Source organism: Lissotriton helveticus, chromosome 2_1 (genome assembly GCF_964261635.1).
Source record: "Lissotriton helveticus chromosome 2_1, aLisHel1.1, whole genome shotgun sequence".
Classification (NCBI taxonomy): Eukaryota; Metazoa; Chordata; class Amphibia; order Caudata; family Salamandridae; genus Lissotriton; species Lissotriton helveticus.
The window spans coordinates 694,034,699-694,055,091 of record NC_136059.1 but is presented as its reverse complement, the minus strand read 5'-3'; the positions used below and the strand labels follow the sequence as shown (position 1 = coordinate 694,055,091).

General features: G+C 44.7%; 1 protein-coding gene across 1 annotated transcript in view; it reads left to right on the top strand.

Annotated features, from left to right (window-relative positions):
• SKIC3 (SKI3 subunit of superkiller complex) overlaps positions 1-20,393 on the top strand; it is a 1,397,627-nt gene that overhangs the window by 903,723 nt on the left and 473,511 nt on the right. Inside the window, exon 28 of the mRNA XM_078675399.1 lies at positions 15,228-15,305. Coding sequence (XP_078531525.1) covers positions 15,228-15,305 — 78 coding nt within the window. The remainder of the gene's footprint in view (positions 1-15,227; positions 15,306-20,393) is intronic.

Genomic DNA, 20,393 nt, shown 5'->3' with positions numbered 1-20,393 from the left:
GCAGCCCCGCCTTCCTGACGCGCTGAGAACGAGACGCTGCTTTCTCCTGCCGAGAAATCCAGCTCCGGCGCTTCCGGGTAGCCCTCGCAGGCAGCCTGGAATATCGAGACCAGAGACGAGAGATACCATCCCTCATTCATCCTAAATTCCAGGTACAGAACTGAATAACCCCTCGCAGAGAATTATTGAGTCAGTCACTTGGCAAAACAAACTTAACTTAAACTGCTACTTTCTATTCCCGCCCACGTATTAGGCTTAGGTCAGGTACACCGGGTGGTAGGAGTCTGCTTCGGGATTTTGAAGAAGTTGAGAAAGGTCCTCGACCTGCTCCCGATTAGCGCCCGTCAAACCCTGGTTCATGCCCTGGTGACAGCTAGGTTGGATTATGGGAACCTGCTGTACCTGGGGGCTTCGGAGAAAAGCATGGCACGCCTGCAAGTGCTGCAGAATGCGGCAGCTCGTTTGATTCTTAGGCTGCCCAAAAGGGCGCCTTCTAAGGCGGCGCTTCAGAAGCTACACTGGCTCCCTGTAAGGAGAAGAGTGGAGTTTAAAGCCCTCTGTACCTGTCATCGAATTTTGAATGGCAGGGCACCCGGCCCTCTGAATAAACTGATCGAAGTGTATCAACCAACACGTGCGCTTCGATCCGCAGGGGGCGGTCTCCTTAGGATCCCTAGAGTCAAGAAAGCCCGTATGGGAGGCAGGTCCTTCAGATGCTTGGCGGCCAATAACTGGAACAAACTACCAGTGGACCTGCGCTTGGAGCCGGAGGAAGCCAGGTTCCGAGCGAGACTGAAAACATTCCTCTACACAAAATAATGGTCGGCTCTGTCTTTGTGATCCCTGCCTGCTGCCTCTTCCTCTTTCAGCGCGTGGACACGCCGGTGTGCGTAACGCAGCGCTCTACAAATGTCCCAATAATAATAATAATAGGCGTAGTTAGAAACACCATTTGAGTACGATTAGTCAAATGTATATGTATATATCTATTTTATCCATTTTAAACCTACATATGGCTTAGAAACCATATAAATGTTTTTACAGTATTATTTTATACTTCTGCTTTTATTGTATGCACTTTACTTAACCATAAGTATTGCGATATTATCGATCCATTTCTCTTGTACGAGAAAAGAGACTGATCAATAAATAACATCTTTTATTGAACACGCCCGTCTCTTCCTTTTCTCTACAAACTGGTGAGACTAAGAATGCACGTACTGACTGAGTAAAATAAGTTGTCTTTTGTTTTCACACGACTCTAGAGATACACTCTTGATTAGGGGAGAGCAAAGTTGTCATGTTCTATGGTTGTCAGAAACTAAATCCCTTCTTGTCTATCCAGGGAGGTTCAACTCCTCCTTGCCTATTCGAGAAAGTTTCTAGTGAACTCTGAGCTAGCTGGCAAACCCAAAACTTTAAGTCTAATATCGACAATAGAAGACCTAGTTAACGTCTGGTCTAGGCCTATACTATTGAAGGTATTATTCCAATGCGCAGAGCCTATTGGGATAATAGGAACTACACTACAGTAGCACTCCGTCTCGAATCGATGCTTTATCTCACATTGTAAACCCAGTATTAATGTGCAACTGAATATAGCTAGTGTATGTGCGGTTTTTCCCTTATGGGAAGCACCACTACCAACTTTCTTGTTATTGTCTCTAATGCATTCACTATTGCTCTGGCCTTCCAAGCCCAGATTAACCATGGGTTCAGTTCTTGGGCCCTTTTTTCCGTGTTGTGCAGAGCATGTTTGACTGACATAAGTCAAGGCTCAATAGTTGAGTGCGATTGGCTGTTGCCTTTGGGTTCCCAAGTCACGGGCAACCATGGGTCAGATCCCCCCCTTGGGAGCGACCTAGTATTGCATTTATATTAAATATTGTCTATGGACATATTTCTGTTCCTCTGCCATGAATAACTCTATTCTCATGCTTGTCAACGTCCTTAAGACTTTTCTTGCCTGTGGTTCTTGCCACAGTTCTTAGGGTAAAGTGTATGCTCTTTCTCACCTATCTTCCTAAGTGCGTCCAGTCTCATCTGTCTTAATATAGACCGGCTAGTTCTATTCTGGCATTTTTAGTACGATCAGTTCGCAGACCCTACTCCGGGGATGGTATTGCTTGGGTATCTATACTAAGGTAAGGAATCTGCGGCTAGATGTCTCTATCAGTTGAACAAGTGACTTACATTTGGTAACACCTTATCTGGTAGAAACGTAGTCTAGCGGCAGATTCCTTCCCGATCCACCGGTCCTCCCCGTTCTATGAACTGTTTCCATCTTACCTAAAGATCCCTTTCTTGGTATTCGCATACTGAGCCTTTCGACTTCATAATTGTTCATTCAAAGAGATATTTATCTCTTATGGCACACAGTTTCCACAGCCAGTTTTTATGATGGCTGCATGTTTTTGACATGTTAATTGGTCACAGGAGAAACTGATGTCAGATCGTCAGGGAGGGGCTTTCATGGACTCCAGTGACATCGAATACGTGGTCGACATCACTACAGAGTCGCACCACGCCCTCAACCGACACGCAAGGGTACTGCTGGAAATATGTCTGGATCCAGTCTAGTGCCAAGAGAGAATTCCAAGGTAAGGAATCTGCACGTAGACTGTCTCTACAAGATAAGGCATTACTGAAGGTAAGTAACTTGTTCATTATTATGTTATGGAAAATGGTGCATAGTTCATAATGCAGCACTGCAGACATAACAAAATGTTATTCTAAAAAGATTTTGCAGAGAACTACATCTGTGTCTCCCCACCACTGGTGGTTGTGCTTAAAGTTTAGTGGCATTGCTATTTTACTTCTTCTGAAACCTATGTAAGATGCTTTTCAGCGGGCTCTGGATGTTTTTCAGTGGAGTTAAATACCTGGTTATCCTCACAATAAAGAGCCACTCAAGTGTTGTGCATAACAAAGTGAACTGTCTCATCTTACTAGTGAAAAGATGAAAATGTCCCACATAAGCAATCTGAAAACATGACACCTATGACTTCTTATTACACCACCCACTGAGCAGATTGTGTGAGTCTGCAGTATTTAGTGACACTGTTGCATGCTCGCAACCTCCTAGGATGTCAGCAGACGGCTTCACCTCCTTACTCCATTGTTCTTGGCACAACAATTTGAATTTGAAAAGGAACTTGATTAAGCGCACTGCGGCCAAGCGGCTTCCTGGCGCTGAGGGGTTAAGCCAGACTCATGAGGGGAGCACGGGTGGACTAGCAAGGAAATGCTTGGGAGAACAGGAAAGTTTTGAGAGCCTTGCGGAAGTGGATGTAGATAGGAATAGAGCGAATGAACAGAGGGAGACTATTCCAGATCTGTGGGGCCAGGACCGCAAATCGAGTGCCTCCCGTTTTGTATTTACGGAAACGAGGGACATGAAGAAGAGAAAGGGAGGAAGAACGGAGGGTACGGCTAGGGACGTGAGGAGTGATGAGAGAACCAATAAAAAGTGGAGCCGAGTGGGTGTGCGCGCGAAAGGCCAAGCAGGCCAATTCGAAAATAGATCTGGAATGCACAGGAAGCCAATGAAGAGATTTGAGAGCAGGGGTGATGTAGGAAGATTTAGGAAGGCAGAGGATGAGACGGGCGGCCTGATTTTGAATGGCCTGGAGACGGCGGGTTTCGTAGGCATGTATGCCCACGTACAGGCCGTTCCCATAGTCGAGGCGGGAGGTGACAAGGGCCATGACTATGGTTTTAAGGGCATCCGCCGTGAAATACCGGGAGATCTTTCGGATAAGGCGAAGGGACAAGAAACAAGAGGACACCACGGAGCTAATTTGGGCATGCATAGTCAGATAGTGGCTGACCTTGATGCCCAAAGTCCGGACAGAAGAGACCGGTGAGGGAGGGGGACCAAAGGAGGGGGCCAATGAACCGTGGACCAGGGATTAGAGGGGCCACCCGTGAGGACAAGCTCCGTCTTGTCCGGATTGAGCTTCAAATGATTGGAGCTCATCCATTCAGATATAAAAACTAAGGTGGAGCAGAACTTGGGAAGTGACACATAGGGGGAAGAGAGATCGAAGACGAGCTGGAGTTCATCCGCATAGTTGTATACAGATACCCCCAGCTTGAGAAGTGAAGTGATAAGTGGGTAGATATACAGGTTGAAAAGGAGGGGAGAAAGTGAAGAGCCTTGGGGGACCCCACAGGTGATCAAGCGGGGAGGGGCCGAGAAGCCTGATAGGTGGACCGCTTGAGTCCTGCCCTGAAGAAAGGACGCAAGCCAGGAAAGGGCGTCGCCCCGGATGCCCGCTGCGCTGACACGGCCAAGGAGGATAGAATGATCGACCGTGTCAAACGCAGCGGACAAATCGAGGAGGACCAAGGCCTGGGGGAGGTTGATGTCTGCTTTCCCTTTAAGTTCGTCCAAGACTGCGATGATCACTGACTCCGTGGAGTGGCCTGGACGAAAGCCTGCCTGATGGGAGGCCAGAAGGAGGTTTTCCTCGATATAGTTGGACAGGCAAGATGTGATATGGCTTTCCAGGATTTTGCCCAAGTAAGGAAGGAGGGAAATAGGCCTAAAATTAGAAGGAGAAGTGGGATCCAAACCAGTTTTTTTAAGGATGGGAAAAACAATAGCAGATTTAAAGGATGAAGGGACAGAGCCCAAAGCCAAGGAAGCATTAAGAAGAGCAAGGGGGGGAGCGAGACAGTTGGTGAAAAGGATTTTAAGAATCCGTGCAGGAGCACAGTCCGCCGGAGAGCCAGACTTAACTTTTGTAAGTAATTTAAGAAAGCAGTCCAAGGAGATGGGTGGGAAGTGATCCAGGAAGGAGGGGGGCAAAGGGAGGGGGCAGGAAGAGCCAGCTTGGGAAACTATAGGGATATTGGCCTTGATGTTAATAATCTTGTCAATGAAATAATCATTGAGTGACGAGCAGAGGGACTGAGATGAGGCAGGGCTGGCGTTAGTGCGGTCGGAGGTAGCTAGGTTGTGGACCAGGGAGAAGATTTCTCGGGATTTGTTGGCGGAAAGAGCAACTTTTTCGGTGAAATATTTTGTTTTAGCCGCAAGAATTGCTCTTTTATAGTTCAGCAGAAGTTTGTATTTGGCACGAAGATTAGGGCAGTAGTTCCGTCTCCAATGGCGCTCCGACCACCTGAGATCAAGTTTGAGAGCTTTGAGCTCCTTGGTGAACCATTTGTGCGCATCGTGAGGGCGAGCGGATTTGATTTGTTTTAGCGGAGCGACCTGATCGCAAGAAGAGGAGAGCCAGGTGCTGATGGTATCTGCCTTCAAATCCAGAGGGAGGTCGGAAAGATCCGGAGCTGAAGAGGCCAAGGAGAGCGAGAGGGAGTTGAGGTCAGTGTCCTTCCAGCTGCGAGCCAGAATATTTTTGGGTAGGGGCAGCTTATCTACCGAGGCCGTATGAATAAGAAATGAAATGATGGAGTGGTCGGACCAGATGCAGGGGAGTATAGAAGGGGATGAGATGTCGCAGCCAGACGACCAGATTTGGGCCAGGGTATGACCCTGGATATGGGTAGGGGCCGTGACGTGGGATGTGAAGTTCAAACTCTGTAGGGTAGCAGAGAAGTCTTTAGAAGACAGGTCTTCCCTGGGGTCGCCTGGCCAGAAGTTAAAATCACCAAGTAAAATAACCGTGGAGTTGTTGACCACAAGTGTGGCCAGGAGATCCTGTAAAGCTGCTACAAATAAAGGCATAGCTTGGGGGGGACGGTACTTAAGGACAATAGTGAGAGGGATGGGAAGATTGAGAGAGCGGGCCACTAAGTAGTCCACATTAGGTATGGGGGGGTGAGCAAGAAGTTGGAATTTCAAGGTGGAACGAAAAATCATTGCCACACCACCCCCAACCTTGCCAGCCGGGCGATCTGCCCGGATGGCGTAGTAGGTATCTGGAAGGATAGCCAGGAGGTCCGGGAGGGAATCAGCGGAAAACCAAGTTTCGGTTAGGAAGAGATAGTCTGGGGAGTCGGTATTCAGTAAATTAAAAAGTTCCATCTGATGCTTAACTGCAGAGCGGGTGTTGAGCAGGTAAGCAGAGACTGCATGAGGGGCAGGTGAAGAACGAATGGTGGCAGGGGGAGCTATGAAGGGAGAGATAGGGCTGCCGGTAGAAAGAGGTGGGCTAGGGGGGCGGGAGGCGAGGATACCGAAAGAATCCAGACGGCGCACTAGGGAGGGGGAGAGAGGAGAGGCGGGCGGGGTGTGCGGAGAGTTGGGCTGAGGAATACGCCAGAAAATGGGCAGGGTCTATGGCCCCTGGTCCCGGCCCGTCGCGGATGGACGCAGACGGGCTTGCCTTAGGCGCGCCTTCGGCACGCAAACGGCGCGCCCGCTGCGCCCGTCCGCTGCGCGTACGGGGGATGCACATGCTTTAAGGGAGGAGACAGGGCGTGGCCTCGTACTGGTGGGCGTGGTCAGGGGTGAGGCTTGCTGAATGGCGGAAAGCGGGGAAAAGCCTGTTTCCGCGACAGCGTTTAGCTCGGCTGCGCGGGAAACAGTGAGACAAGTGGAAGCCCCAGAAACAAGGTAACAAGTGACCAAAAGCTTTAAAATGCACACAGTATTACAAATTATTAAAACAATTTAGGAAGATCTGCGCTATGCTCCCGGCTGTGCCTCAGGAGTGACTGGTTTAACCACGAGCTCGAAGTCAGCTCGAGTTAAATAGATAAGTGGGCGTGGCCAGGGGTGAGGCTTGCTGAATGGCGGCAAGCGGGGAAAAGCCTGTTTCCGTGACAGCGTTTAGCTCGGCTGCGCGGGAAACAGTGAGACAAGTGGAAGCCCCATGAACAAGGTAACAAGTGACCATAAGCTTTAAAATGCACACAGTATTACAAATTATTAAAACAATTTAGGAAGATCTGCGCTATGCTCCCGGCTGTGCCTCAGGAGTGACTGGTTCAACCACGAGCTCGAAGTCAGCTCAAGTTAAATAGATGAGTGGGCGTGGCCTCGTTCTGGTGGGCGTGGCCAGGGGTGAGGCTTGCTGAATGGCGGCAAGCGGGGGAAAGCCTGTTTCCGCGACAGCGTTTAGCTCGGCTGCGCGGGAAACAGTGAGACAAGTGGAAGCCCCAGGAACAAGGTAACAAGTGACCAAAAGCTTTAAAATGCACACAGTATTACAAATTATTAAAACAATTTAGGAAGATCTGCGCTATGCTCCCGGCTGTGCCTCAGGAGTGACTCGTTTAACCATGACGCCAACAATGCTCAATATTGTTTCCCTCCTACCTGAAGGATGTTAGTATAGGCTAGACAATGCTGCGTTACATACTCTGTAGGCACCTTGGTTACTTGTATTGGCAACAGTGGTTTTTTTTTATAATCAAGGGAATCTAGATTCTTGCATTACAGTGATGTACTGTATTGGATATTTATGTCTAGTGCCAGGTCTGAGGCATACTTATAAATACAGATTCCTCACCTTCTAAATATTACCCAATGTATCAAACTGGATTGTGAAACTCAAAAGCAGTACTCCTGCGTGCACCGGTATTTGGACTCTAGTGGATCTGCACGAATGATGGTCCTCTCCAGACAAGCGAGCCGCATGTGAGAGTGACCGAGGCATGCTCACGTCAGTTACTTTCAAAGGTTTGTCAGTGCCCTCAGACGCAGATACCATTTGCAAATTGGCATGACCAGTGTGCAGAGTTCTAGTTTGAGATATTTTTAGATGCAAAATAGTCTATTCCATGGAATGGGGAATCTGAAAGATACTATTTTTTTATAGATTCCATGCTTTAGAATTACTCCCAGGCGTCCGACTGGATCCGGAGTAATTTTTTCTTAGCAGTACCCCTGCGCATCGATAGGTAGCGTCTGGCGACTCCGCGTCCGTTGTTGGCGTCATGGTCGCTGGGTCAGCCAGTGCAGAGCCGGAGGCAGCTTGCCCCTTAGTCCCTTTTTTGACTAACCTTTTTCAACTTTTTGTCGGCGTCTTTTGAGTCTTCCAACTCCTGTTGTACGAGGGATGTCCAGCCGTCTGCCTGGTTTCAAGCCTTTGACTCCTGTCACAAGTTGATGTCGGTCACTGATCCGCACCTCGTGTGTCTTTGATGTCTGGAGCGTGATCACGACCCGAAGTCGTCTATGTATAATCTAATTTTTCCCCTATTGAAACCGATGGTTCATATCGTATGGTTTTCGACTACTGACATTTAAACAGTTATGTTCGTACCTTTGCGTTACAGAACACACACAGCTCTGCGTTAGTAAATAATTTTGTCCGTAAGAAGTTTAAAACTACCATAGACATTTCAAATTGATTTTTCAGTCACACTTTGGCTCCTGAAAGCTGTGACTTGACCTCATTCAGTGCTCTCTGCAATCAGAGATGCTATGCGAGATTGCCTATGGGGTATAAGAATAGCCCCAGGGATTTTGTGGCACGCATTGTGTGGATTTCACATGAGATTGACCCTGATGCATTTTCATATGTCAATGATATTTACTTGACTTATGATGAGCTACATCCCCATCTCATGCACGTAGATTGCGTTATCACGTTTTTCACAACTTTAGGTATCAAATTAAATTTTGCAAAATCAAATGTTGCCTTTTTGGGAGGTCTTTTCCTAGGTTAAGAACTGTATAACGAGGATAGGGGGTTGGCACCCAACATTTTGGAGAAATGTGCTCAATTGCAACCTCCAACTACCCAAAGGAAGTTACTATCTCAGCTGGGTTTCTTGAATTTCGACAGAGCCTGCATTCCAGATTATGCTCAGCGTATCAAATTGATATATGCATTGATTTAACCTTCCTTCTCTCCTTCCAGTTGGTTTCTGTAACACAACACAGTGCTGCAGTCTCTGCAGTCGGATCTGCTTGCAACTCAATTCATATTAACTAGAGACAATACTACAAATTTGGTCATAATAATTGCACCAGGAACATTAGGATTCACCTATGTGACTTTCAATGAAGGGGACACAATTCCCATAGCTTACAAATCGCATTTTTTTACTCCAGCGGAGTTGTGTTTTTCATCTACTGAAAAGATTTTAACAGCAGTACAGGTGGCGATTCTAAAGTAACGCTCTCTGGCTCAGGGCAAACGCATTTTCATGGTTTCGCCTGTGCCCGCTTAAGAAGCTGTCACGAAGGTGACGGTACCGAATTCCAAAGCTCTGCATCCACCTTGGATACAATGGGCTAGTTCATTGATGTCGGCTGATGTAAATTTTGCTTTTGATCCTTCTTTGCAAACATAAGAGTTTTTACAATATGAACATGGTCATCCTCTTCCTTCGTCCCTTCTTCCTCTTGACCAGTACAAATGTATCATTTACACTAATGGTTCTGCACAGCCAGCCATTAGTTCTAAACATGCTTATTCTGCAGCCTGCCCTATAGATGCAGACACAATAGTGAACAGTGGTTTTAAATCTTCATTGGTTCACACACAATCCCTTGGGGATTGTGCAGCACAATTGGCTGAGTTATGTGCTTTGCTCCTGGCTCTTAAGTTTGCCGATCCGGCTGTGCATACTCTTGTAGTGTGCGACTCTTTCTACTGTGTACAATCCTTTTATAGCAAATTATACTTTTGGAAACAGAAAGATTTTCATGGTTTTAAGGGTAGCTCAATAAAGCATAAAACGCTTTGGGTCTGACTGGCCTCTCTTAAGGAAAGTTTGCCACTCACACATTGTCCATACACTAGGCCATCAACATGTGGGAGCGCACACTGTTGGTAATTCTATGGCTGATGAGGCAGCTAAATCTGCAGTAGCCACATGCTCGGTAGCAGCTGTTACAAGGTCCATGACTAAAATTGATGATTAGATTTTGGCGGCTATAACCGCAAAGAAGGAGGGTACTCCGTTTCCCCAGGGTTTCCCTTCACATTATACCTATCATTTGACCACTGATCAAGTTCCATTTGTGACTATTCCCATGGGTGGTGGTCATTTGATTTTCCAGCGAGGACCGCAGACTTTCACTGATTGTGGCCACCCATGAAGAAATGGCTTTTGCGCATGCAGGAGTGACGGCCATAGTTTCTCTTTTACAACAACGCTATTGGTGGCACGGTTTATACCAACAAACGTTCAAATATGTGATTTCCTGTGACATTTGTTAACAGATTAAACCTTCAACTGCATCGCTCCCACCACACACACATCTCTTCATTTCTAACCATACGTTTGGATGTATTTATCTTGATCACTGCTGTCCCTTAACATCCGACAATGCTTTCAAATATATTTTGGTTGCAGTGGATTTGTGCACTAGTTTGCTCTGGGTTTGGCCACAGCACTCTGCTGACACTTGTGATGTAATAAAAGATTTGCATCTCTTTGTTGGGACATATGCCTGTGGCACCTTCCATTCAGACCAAAGTCCGGCTTTTGCCTTTAAGGCTTAACGTGATTCGATGAAGTCTATGGGGGTGCAGGTGCATTTCTCATCTCCATATCGGCCTGAGGGCAATTCTGTTGTGGAGCGGATGAACCGTGACTTAAAGCAATCTTTAACAGCAAACGTGTTGGGTACAAGCCGGGGCTTGTTGACTCATCTCTATGGGGTTCAACATGCACTAAATAATCTCCCTAGAAGATCTCTGGGTGGGCGGACCCCATAGAAAGTTCTCTTTGGCATTAAGATGTTTGTGCCAGACCTTGATGGTCTAGACGTTGTGGCGGCTGCCGTATCATTTGACATAGATAACCATTGTGCTATTTTACAGGTTCTACAAAAGAATTGAGATGCTCTGGCAAAAAAACACTTGCCCTCGCCAATGGATGCAGTGGTGCAGATTCCTTTTCTGGCTGGCTTCCTAAAGTTGGTGATCTGGTCCGGGAGAAAGTGACTAACAAGAAGGAATTTGGTCCAACATACCGTGCTCCAGTCCCAGTACTTGGTCTTAAGGGCACCCAAACTTTTATCTTACCCCCGCTTCCTGGATGCTAGGATAATCGGTTCATTTCAATTGAACATGTAAAATTACGCCATATGGATGATACTCAATAGTATGCCCATAAGCATCCCGCGTCGGAATGTTACACTACATCGGATGGATTCTGTTTTTCCTGATTCTATCTGGCACCGGGATGGGGAGATCGACTCTTCAGTTGGTCAATTAACTGTTTTATATTCTACATCTACAACTGTGGAACATGAGTATGCTTCCCAAGCAGTTGAACTTCAAGTTGATCTCCCAGACTCTAGAATATTTTTAGCTTCTAATAAAGCACAGCCCCCACTGTTTCAGCTCAGTTCCAGCGGTTACAATATCGCCCAAGATAATTTGTCTTCCGGCACGTCTTCATTGTCATCTGCGCTCTCTCTCTCCCGGCAGGGATATGTGTTTTCGTCTCGTGGTTGAAAAGAAATTACCTGGTCCCACCATGGACTTACATCTGGATCGTATTATCAGTGGTGTTACTGAACATAGATCTGATCCTCGTTACCCCATTCACATATAGTTACTACTTATTCGGTTGGTAAGTAATGTCAACAGTGGTTGGAACATTCTACATTGTCGTCTGTGAAGCACCATCTTTCCCTTTTGTCAGGTGACATTGATCTTTCGGATTTACTTTTGGGTCCCAAGTCCCCGCGCATTAAACGGTTTGTTTATGCAGCATATAATAAATTCTGGAAGCTCCCACAAATGGAAGCAGCAGTACGTTTACACCAAATAGATCAGGATAATATGGAAAAGGTTCTTGCAGTAGTTAACAGAATTAACCCGCTTTCTTTTTGTATATACACTTAGGATAATATTGTGTCTTCTGCTATTGATATTGTTCAGAATGAAGGGTCCCCTTTGTATCATGATCAGAATCAGATTCGATTGGTCATGCAATTTGGTTGGACACTACAAACACTTAAAAATGGAAGGACAAAATGGGATAACCTGAATGCTTCTGCACCGTTCAACCATTTAATTTGACAGATAAACACAAGTTAATGTTTATAAAAGAGGCTATGGACGCTATGTTACACATTGAGAAACTAGAACAGTTACCGTTTACTGTAGCAGAAACAGACTCAGCAGTGTGGTTACTACATGGGGTTATCTCATTGCCCATCTCACTTTTCCAGTTTTCAGCCTGCATGAAACACTATGCTGTGAGTAGATATGAACCACTAGGCAGCAGTTATATACGTGAACTTTGGTCCTTGCCATTTTCATTCCATGTTCAGCGTGCACAAAATAAGTTTTCCTTACAGGGGGTGGGCGGCCAAGTGAGTTCCTGTGCCTGTGCACAGTGCCTCTTGGATCAGAGTTTCATCAAAGTCGACACAGGTTGCCCTGGGATGCTCCTGATGGCCACTGGATGTGAGGAGCATATATGCTTATTTAAGTTGATCAATTAGATGGCATCCCTTTTCACTTTGGAAGGTTCTGACACCTTACTGGAGCTGATGACATTCCACTTATCATGCAAAGTTTTTGGCCCAGATGATGCGCTGTGATTGGATATTTTTGTGTACACATTTTTTTTCCACTGTATTTTCAATTTGCTCAAGATCCTGCCTTGAACTTTGGTTTCAATTTGTCCTTTGGATGAGAAGCTTTGGCTCTGCTTACCTGTGACCGCTGTATTAGTCCAGTGCTAATGTACTGATCAAGGGGAGAGTGTCGTCTTTCCTACAACAAATTCCTTCTGAAAAGAGAACTGGAATGGATTTACCGGCTACAGACCCAAAAGCCTTTTGGGTTGAACGATCGCTTTGAATTTAGCTGCTACTTATGATGTCCGTACCACATTACATTGCCTTCTTGCTGTTTGTGTCCTCACACCTTTTAATGTGCATGTATTACTCATCATTAATTTTCACATGTCACTTTCTGTGTTCGTAGTCAGCTCTTCTGTATCCTCGCATCCTTTACCTTTACCCATTCCATCATGGCGCTTAATTTTCACCTTTAATTTTACACCTTTTGTCGAGTCCGTTTTTCATGTTCATACCCCTCACCTTCCTTTATGTCCACCACTTCCGACCTTGCGCTTCAGCGTTCCTGATATGATTCTGAACCTGACAGTAACGCGCAGCGTTATATTGGATTTTAAGTAAGTTTACAACGACACTCGCTGTAGTGTCCTCATTACCCTCAACGCCCATAAGCATTAACAGCACTTTGCTTTGAACACACCATTAATTACCATTAAGCACTCAGTCATTTAATGTGCGTTTGTTCACCCCTTGATCGGCACCTTAATTAGTTCCGTTAAAAGCGTGACCGCTTCATTTTGTTTACCATAGCGTTTCCTTTTGCATCGTCTGCCCCAATTTCTAACCTGCACCTCACCTGTCTCCCTCTTTTTAGCACTCCTTGACAAAGGGCTCCGCCCGAAATGCATTGGAGTCGTTTCCTCATTTGAATAATGTATTTGAATATGAACATGAACACATTGATGATATGAATTTAAAATATCAACTTTGACCTTGAGGATTAAAACTTGTTCACAACAAAGACAAACATTTATTGAAGCATTCTTTTAGGTGTGCCATTGCGTGGGGATGTATTAGCATGGTACATGCATACACTACCCGTTGATTGTCTTTCCTATGTTAGCACGAGCACGCTGCAGATTGTCCACTGCTTTGCGCACATTACTACACATTTATTTTGCATATGCCTCTTTTGAAACTTTCACATAAGAACCTACAGTTATTTTCACGCTTTGCAGGTCCCTGGGAACAAGGTCGAACAACAATGCTCCTTGTTATTCTGTGCTGGTCCGACCTTAGCACCTAGACGAAACATACAGATTCTGCTGTTGTTTGGGAATACTTACTTTGGTCTTATTAGAATACACAGATAGGTAGGACTCACTTGGAGAGGGACTTTTTCAGGGAGAAGAGCATGAGAGCACCTATGATGTAGATCTACCATCTATAGGCCGAGTTACGGGGTCTGCAGATAACGCCCAGAGATATTCCAATATATAATCATCTTGCATCTATACAAGGGGAGGGAGGTTAGGCTACGCTGTCATTCACTATGACCGCTCTTTTTATGATTTACGGACTACTTGCAATGCTGAGCGTATTTGTGTTATGCATTTTTCTGCCTATTGTGGCACGTGAACTGCATACTAGAGCATGTGAGTTAAAATAAATATTTAAACTTGTTTGTGTCTCTGTCAGATCTTATTGTGGACGAGTACAAGAGTGTGAGCGAAAGGGTGTGTCTTGCAAGCCCGATTCCTGAGAGAGTTGGGAGTGTTGTGTTCTGGGTTGTCTAATCACGTGTTCCTCTGTGATTGAGTAGGAGGGCAAGTGAGACACTATAGCTAGTCGGTCCCGGGCTCATGGGTACTAAGGTGGTATGATAATTCAGTCCCTACATACTAAGGTCCCATAATCCTACGCCTAGTTCTTTGTTCGCTCAGAACCCCTTCAACAACATGACTTTCTTGGCTGGTTGGCACTGCTCAATCTGACCTTTCAGAGAAGCTTTTCCTTTGAAATTCATTCATAAGGTATAGAGTCTGTGGGAAGTTTTATTCATCAGAAGAAAAAGTTCCTCACCATCAGTAAATTTAGTTCTGGTGGATACATAATCCTACCACAGATTCTTCACCGCCCTTTCTCCCCTAATGCATTTGTCCTGTGATTAATAAGATACTTAGCATATCCAAATTAATTATTTGCTTTTTTTGTCGATGCCCTTGATGCTCTCCCGTTCTTCTCTGCATGCCTCAATGGGTCATGAAAACAGTATCAAGAAAATATGCCCTCATGCCAGTTGATGCTTAATATTCTCCGATGCGGTCATGTTTTTTGGGCTGTGCCATCTGTAAAGCTGTTGTTTGGAAAAATGTTTTTCTACACCAATCTGACTCCCTGAAGGATATTCATTAGATGAATTAATTATCCACCAGGATTATCGAAGCTTTCTATCAGCATTTTTAGTTTTGAAGCTTCGGTGGCATGTGCTGCTCTTTTGTAACTATTACTACTAGTGAAATTCTACCCAGCATGACTAATTTATGTGTGCTGTTTTTGTTAACTGATAATCATGTTTCCTGTGGTTTTGAGCCTTGACAGGTTTATTTATGATTAGATTTGGGTAGGGTGTATTGCAATGCAACCTATTACTTCATCTGGGACTGTAGAATTCTTTGAGTTGCATTGTACATTCATTGTAGATAGATTAATTCTCAAGTACTCGCACACTTTATGGAAAGTATGTTAATGAGGCACATGTAGAAGACACATATTTAGTTTTTAAAGATTCTTTTTCTTTACTTTACTTTTAAAGGGCAGTTTTGCTATTGCAGAACAGTGATGAAAAAGAAAAATACAACTCTGCATTAAGAAATTATGGCAGATTGCTTTGGTAAGTATTTGTATTATTGACTGTTAATTTCAGCTGTAGTGATACAGAAGCTGTACTTGACATGTCAAGGGGAATGATCTACACGTCTCTGTGCAGCGTGAATTTGGAACAATTTATGTGTCCCTAATTGCTGAATACTCAAGTTCTTTTGTGTGGTTTTATGAACTCTCCAGACATTCCAGTTCTTTCGACCTTGATGTTCTGAGCTTTGTTTGGAGAAACTGGTGCCGTTTGGAAAGTTTAAAAAAAAAATATATATATATTGTTTTATTTAATAAATGAGCAACTACACTGTGAACTGGTGATACACAAATGCATCCTAAAGCATGAAACGAAACAATGCATTTCTTCAATCTACATTAAAGTTATAGTATTTGCAATGGTTATGTGGGCTGCCCCTAGCTTTGTAGATAGGTTTCTTAAGTTTGCCACACCAGACCATCGCAGCTTGCCACTTGGCAATGGTGAGTGGGCCAGGCGACTTCTTTATCAAGCAGTAGCTTGCTTGGCTAACAATTTTTCAATCCCCACTACGGTGCATTCCCCAACACATCCACCAATATCTTTAGGGATACCCAGGAGTGCAATTTGGGGGCAGGGGTCAATTGGTCCTTTTATTATGCCACAGAAAGACAGACTAAGTGCCCGGTATTTTGCCAATACCATGTCCAGAAGAAGTCACGTTCACGAGCATTACATCAAAAACATAAAGGTGAGGGGATTTCCATCAGCTTGCCATAGACTGTTGTGGGTAAAATATATATATGGTGTGTAAGGGATGACTTCATCTGTGCTGCCTACCAGATACCCAAACCTGTTTTGAAAGGTCACACCGTTCAAACACATACAGGGATGCATTGTGAAGAAGCCATGTACCCTACCAGAGGGGTGTTTCTTGTGTGGGCCTCTGGTTCCACTTGCTCCAACACAGAGCTATCCTCCAGCACTGAAGAACCATGTTCATGGTCTCTGTAAGTTTTTCAGAAATAGCATTTCCATACAGTAAGCCTGCCTGGCCAACTAGAGAGATCTCAACATGATAAACCAGGTCCTTGCAACCCCAATGTCTGTAATTGAGTGAAGTTAAGTCTCCTGGTGAGCCCAGACTTAAGTGCAGTTGAAAGTACTGAAAGCTGAGCCTGCAGATGGAGAAGCAAGGTTACCAGTCCACCGCCTCTCTCTCTCTCTGTCCAGGGAGACCATTAACAATTTTGACCAGTTAACCAGGCGGAGGCATCCCCATGGGGCTACAGCATCTGGATAAGCTGCAGACCAGTGACATTGGGTGGCACTTTCAGAGGAGTATGTCATTGGCAAAGAGAGCGATTCTGGGTCTCTGCTTTTGTCCCATTAGAATACCGAACACCTGGGTGCTACACTGCACCCAAGCTTCCAGTTGTTCAATTCCCCCAAAAAATAGAAGTGGAGATGAGGCATCCCTGCCTGGTTTCTCTGTGAATCAGGAAGGACTTTGAAAAGAGGCTGATGACTTTAACATGTGCGTGTGGGTGTGCGTGTATAGTACTTTCACTGGGGAGATAAAGCGCAGGCCAAAGCCCATGCAGTGAAGCACTCCAATGGGAAAGAACCAGTCCAATGAGTCTGATGCATATTGCATGTGGATGGCAGGCTCGTAGACTAGGTTGCTGAGCCAGTGCAATTTGTTATTTCTGGATGCAGTGGCCGGTGCTACGATGAGGCATGAAGCTGCATTGGGAGGAGTTACCTTGCCTGAAAACCAATCGGAGAAGCCTATTTGCCAGACTTTGGCGTAAATCTTTATTATTGCATTTATAAGGGAGATATGAGGAACAGTGATCTCGAGGCTGACCTGTTTCATCAAAAATTATGATGGCAGCGAAGTTAACCTTAGGAGGAAACCAACCTTTCTCCACAGCTTCCAAATGCCTACTCAGACGGTAAGGGGAGTGAATCGACTTTAATTTGCTGAAAAATTTGAGCGGGGATCATCTATGCCTGGTGCCTTCTCGGAAGGCCCTAGCTTTGCCATACATAGTAGCCTTTCTGGCCGCCCAAAGCATCCCCATGGATATTGTGGAGCCTATGTTAAGATTAAAATATGCCTTTATGCCTTCAGTTTTTGCAGTAGATATTCCACGCATTGAGCATCAACCAGGCACGATGTGTTGAAGTGCAAAATTAGCCTACAGCTAGTTTTAGGACCACCGACATGCAGCATAGCTGTGGGAGTGACCCGATATACTCCAGGGCAAGGTAGTTTCTACAGTTGAGCACAGCACACCAGCAGATGGGGGAAAAGGTAGTCAGTGCTATACATACTACTGTGCGCCGCAGCTGTAAGGTGAGTATACTCTACTGCGCTTGAGTGCCAGATTTTCCATACGTCACAAAGGCCTAATGAGTATGCCCAAACAGGTAGCCCGGAAATCTGATGTGGTCTTGCTGCCAAGTGAAGTGGCCTTCCATCACCACATAACTACCATGTGTATCTGCTGTGATCTGAGTTACACACAAGGGTACCGCTTTATGAATGAGAACAGCCATACCTCTGGAGCTCTTAGTGTGTCCAACATTGAAGACTAAGTCATTGCTCAACACAACTCCAGCACTGGGTGCCCTCTTGTCCAGTGCAGGCTTGTGTTATCTGCCAATGGGACTTAGCTTTTCACCAGGGTTATCCAAGGAGCACCCCAAACCCTCATTTAAATCACTTCAAGTTAGAATATACTCTTTGGTCCTCGCCTATTCTAGATTGCCTGGTTGTTAACTCTAGTCACACTAGAACTATTTGTGACACTCTTCATCTGTGTTGGTGTCAGGTTTGAGCCCATGTTGAAAAATGTCAGTTTGCAAGTAACTAGTTCCACCCTTTCCTCTGTGCCATCGCCCCATCCTCACCATGTAAGCTTCAAACATAGCTGGCAGCAGACATCCCCACAATTCTTCTCTGTAAACTCACCTGCTTCTGCAACCACTGGTGAACCATCACTGATTTGGAACTCAATTTCTCTCAAATTGTTCAAAGATCCAACATGGGGGCACTGTCCATTCACTGTTGCAGTAGTTTGTTTAGCTGCATAAGTGTAAGCTAGCACGTGTTTCAAATCAACAAATCTGCTTTTCAAAGATTTTGCGTCTTGGATGGAAGATCATCAAGCGGCGAAACTTTCTGGAATTTTGCATGGTCACACCTCTTTGGGAAGTGGTACGTGCTGTTGGAGGTTCTGCTGAACTTATGTGGACATAAAACTCATTGAATAGTTTCCTTATTTCTCATGCACAAGATGAATTGTGGCCTGAAGATGCTTTGGTTTAAGTGGTAACCCACGCCAGCATGTTACTGCTATCAAAAAAATCAAATGAGCAATGACAGCACCTCAAAATAACTCAGTCTGCTCTCTGCGTCTCAAATTGTCATCCATCTGTCTTTAGTTTTTTTTCCTGCTGTAGTTCCCTTCTGGAAAGATGATGATAATTTACTGACGATGCCTTCTTGGTTATAGCAATCACACCTTTCAGCTGCGGCATGTTCCATTGATAGTCTCTTTGTAGAGTAAAGAGAGCTCATTTAATATTCTCTTGTGACTAAGACGCTGGAAGCCATCAATGACAAACTGTACTCACCTTCGCTTTCCTCTTTGTAGTTACATAGTGTAAGAACACCGACTTGCTCCTGAATTGAACATGAAAGTGGTGTGCTTTATAAAGGATGAGTTCCCAGGAAACATTTGGAGGCAGTGCCTGACTAACATACAATATTGACTCTCCAAGGCACAATCCTGAAGCACTAAGAATGCCTTGCCCCCAAAAACGACAGAACCCTCACACGACATCTTTCAAAAAAGAAGTGAAATCGATTCTCCTGGCCAAATTCACTTGAACTAATATATGCAGTCTTGCGGTAAAGGTTACCACTGTTGGACTAATATAACTTATAATATTTTTTATGTATATTTCTATATCCTATATTTGCTGTAAAGCGCTCTGATACCCGCAAGGGTCTTGTTTGAGCTATACAAAACCTTCAAAAAAAAAGAACAAATATTAAAAATAAATAAACATGAGTTGCCAAAGTAGTCCGCCTAGTTCTGTTTTTATAGTACTTGGGTAACAAGGCAAATTTTCATTATCAGATCCTCTGTGGTGCGAGGGGTCTCTCGTCCACACTCATTAACTCACTTTTGTAAAAGCCCATTTCTTGGAAGCCCCCACGGTGTCAATGGCAACTGCAACAGCGTAAGATCCCTTTCCAAATTTCCAGAGTGGCATTTACACCACATCAGCAAGAAAGTGGCACTACACCCAAGCTTTAATTTTCACAGCATCAGTCCCTTATAACCTTCAGCCACACACACTCTTCACTTACCCTACAATCCTGCCAGGGCAGATGATACAAATGACTGCTCTGTTGTTGCTGTAGATGATGGACTTTGGAATGCTGGAGCCTCGCACGGCTTCTCTCTTCTTGGAGTTTTGCTCCATATTGTACAAGTGTATACAGCTTTCACCCAAATATTTTATTTAAAAGAGGAGGTGTTTTTTAGGTTTGTATTGTCTCTCTACTTTAGTAAATTGTAAGCCAAGCTAGGAATATACTTTAGTTCTAAACTGTAATCTAAATAATTCTGTCATTCAAAAATACACTCCGGGATAGGACTACTTGCTGCGTTTTAGAAGTCAGAAACTTGATTGAGATCTTTAAAACTTCAATTTGATAATATTCGTAACTTAATTTTTATATAGTGCTTTTAATGTAGTTCTGCCATTTTAATATAGTGTTTTATAATGCAGTTCTGCTATTCTTCAGCTCTGTGAATAACACTTTACTATTACCCATTTAATAATTCTCAACATCAAGATATTTGACTGATGGGGGACTGAGGATGCCTTGAATAGATTGGAAAGTGTGCCTGTCAGATCACTGCAGATGTTAGCAGTGAGCATTAACTTACTACGGTCTCTGTTGCAGCATAAAAAAAATAGGTGGGGATGAGAAGACTGTGCATCAACATGTACCATTGACTGAAGGAAATTAACATGTTCATTATTGTGCTGGGTACTCCAGTTGGGGAATAGGTGCATATCGGTTGTCACTTTTCACTCCTT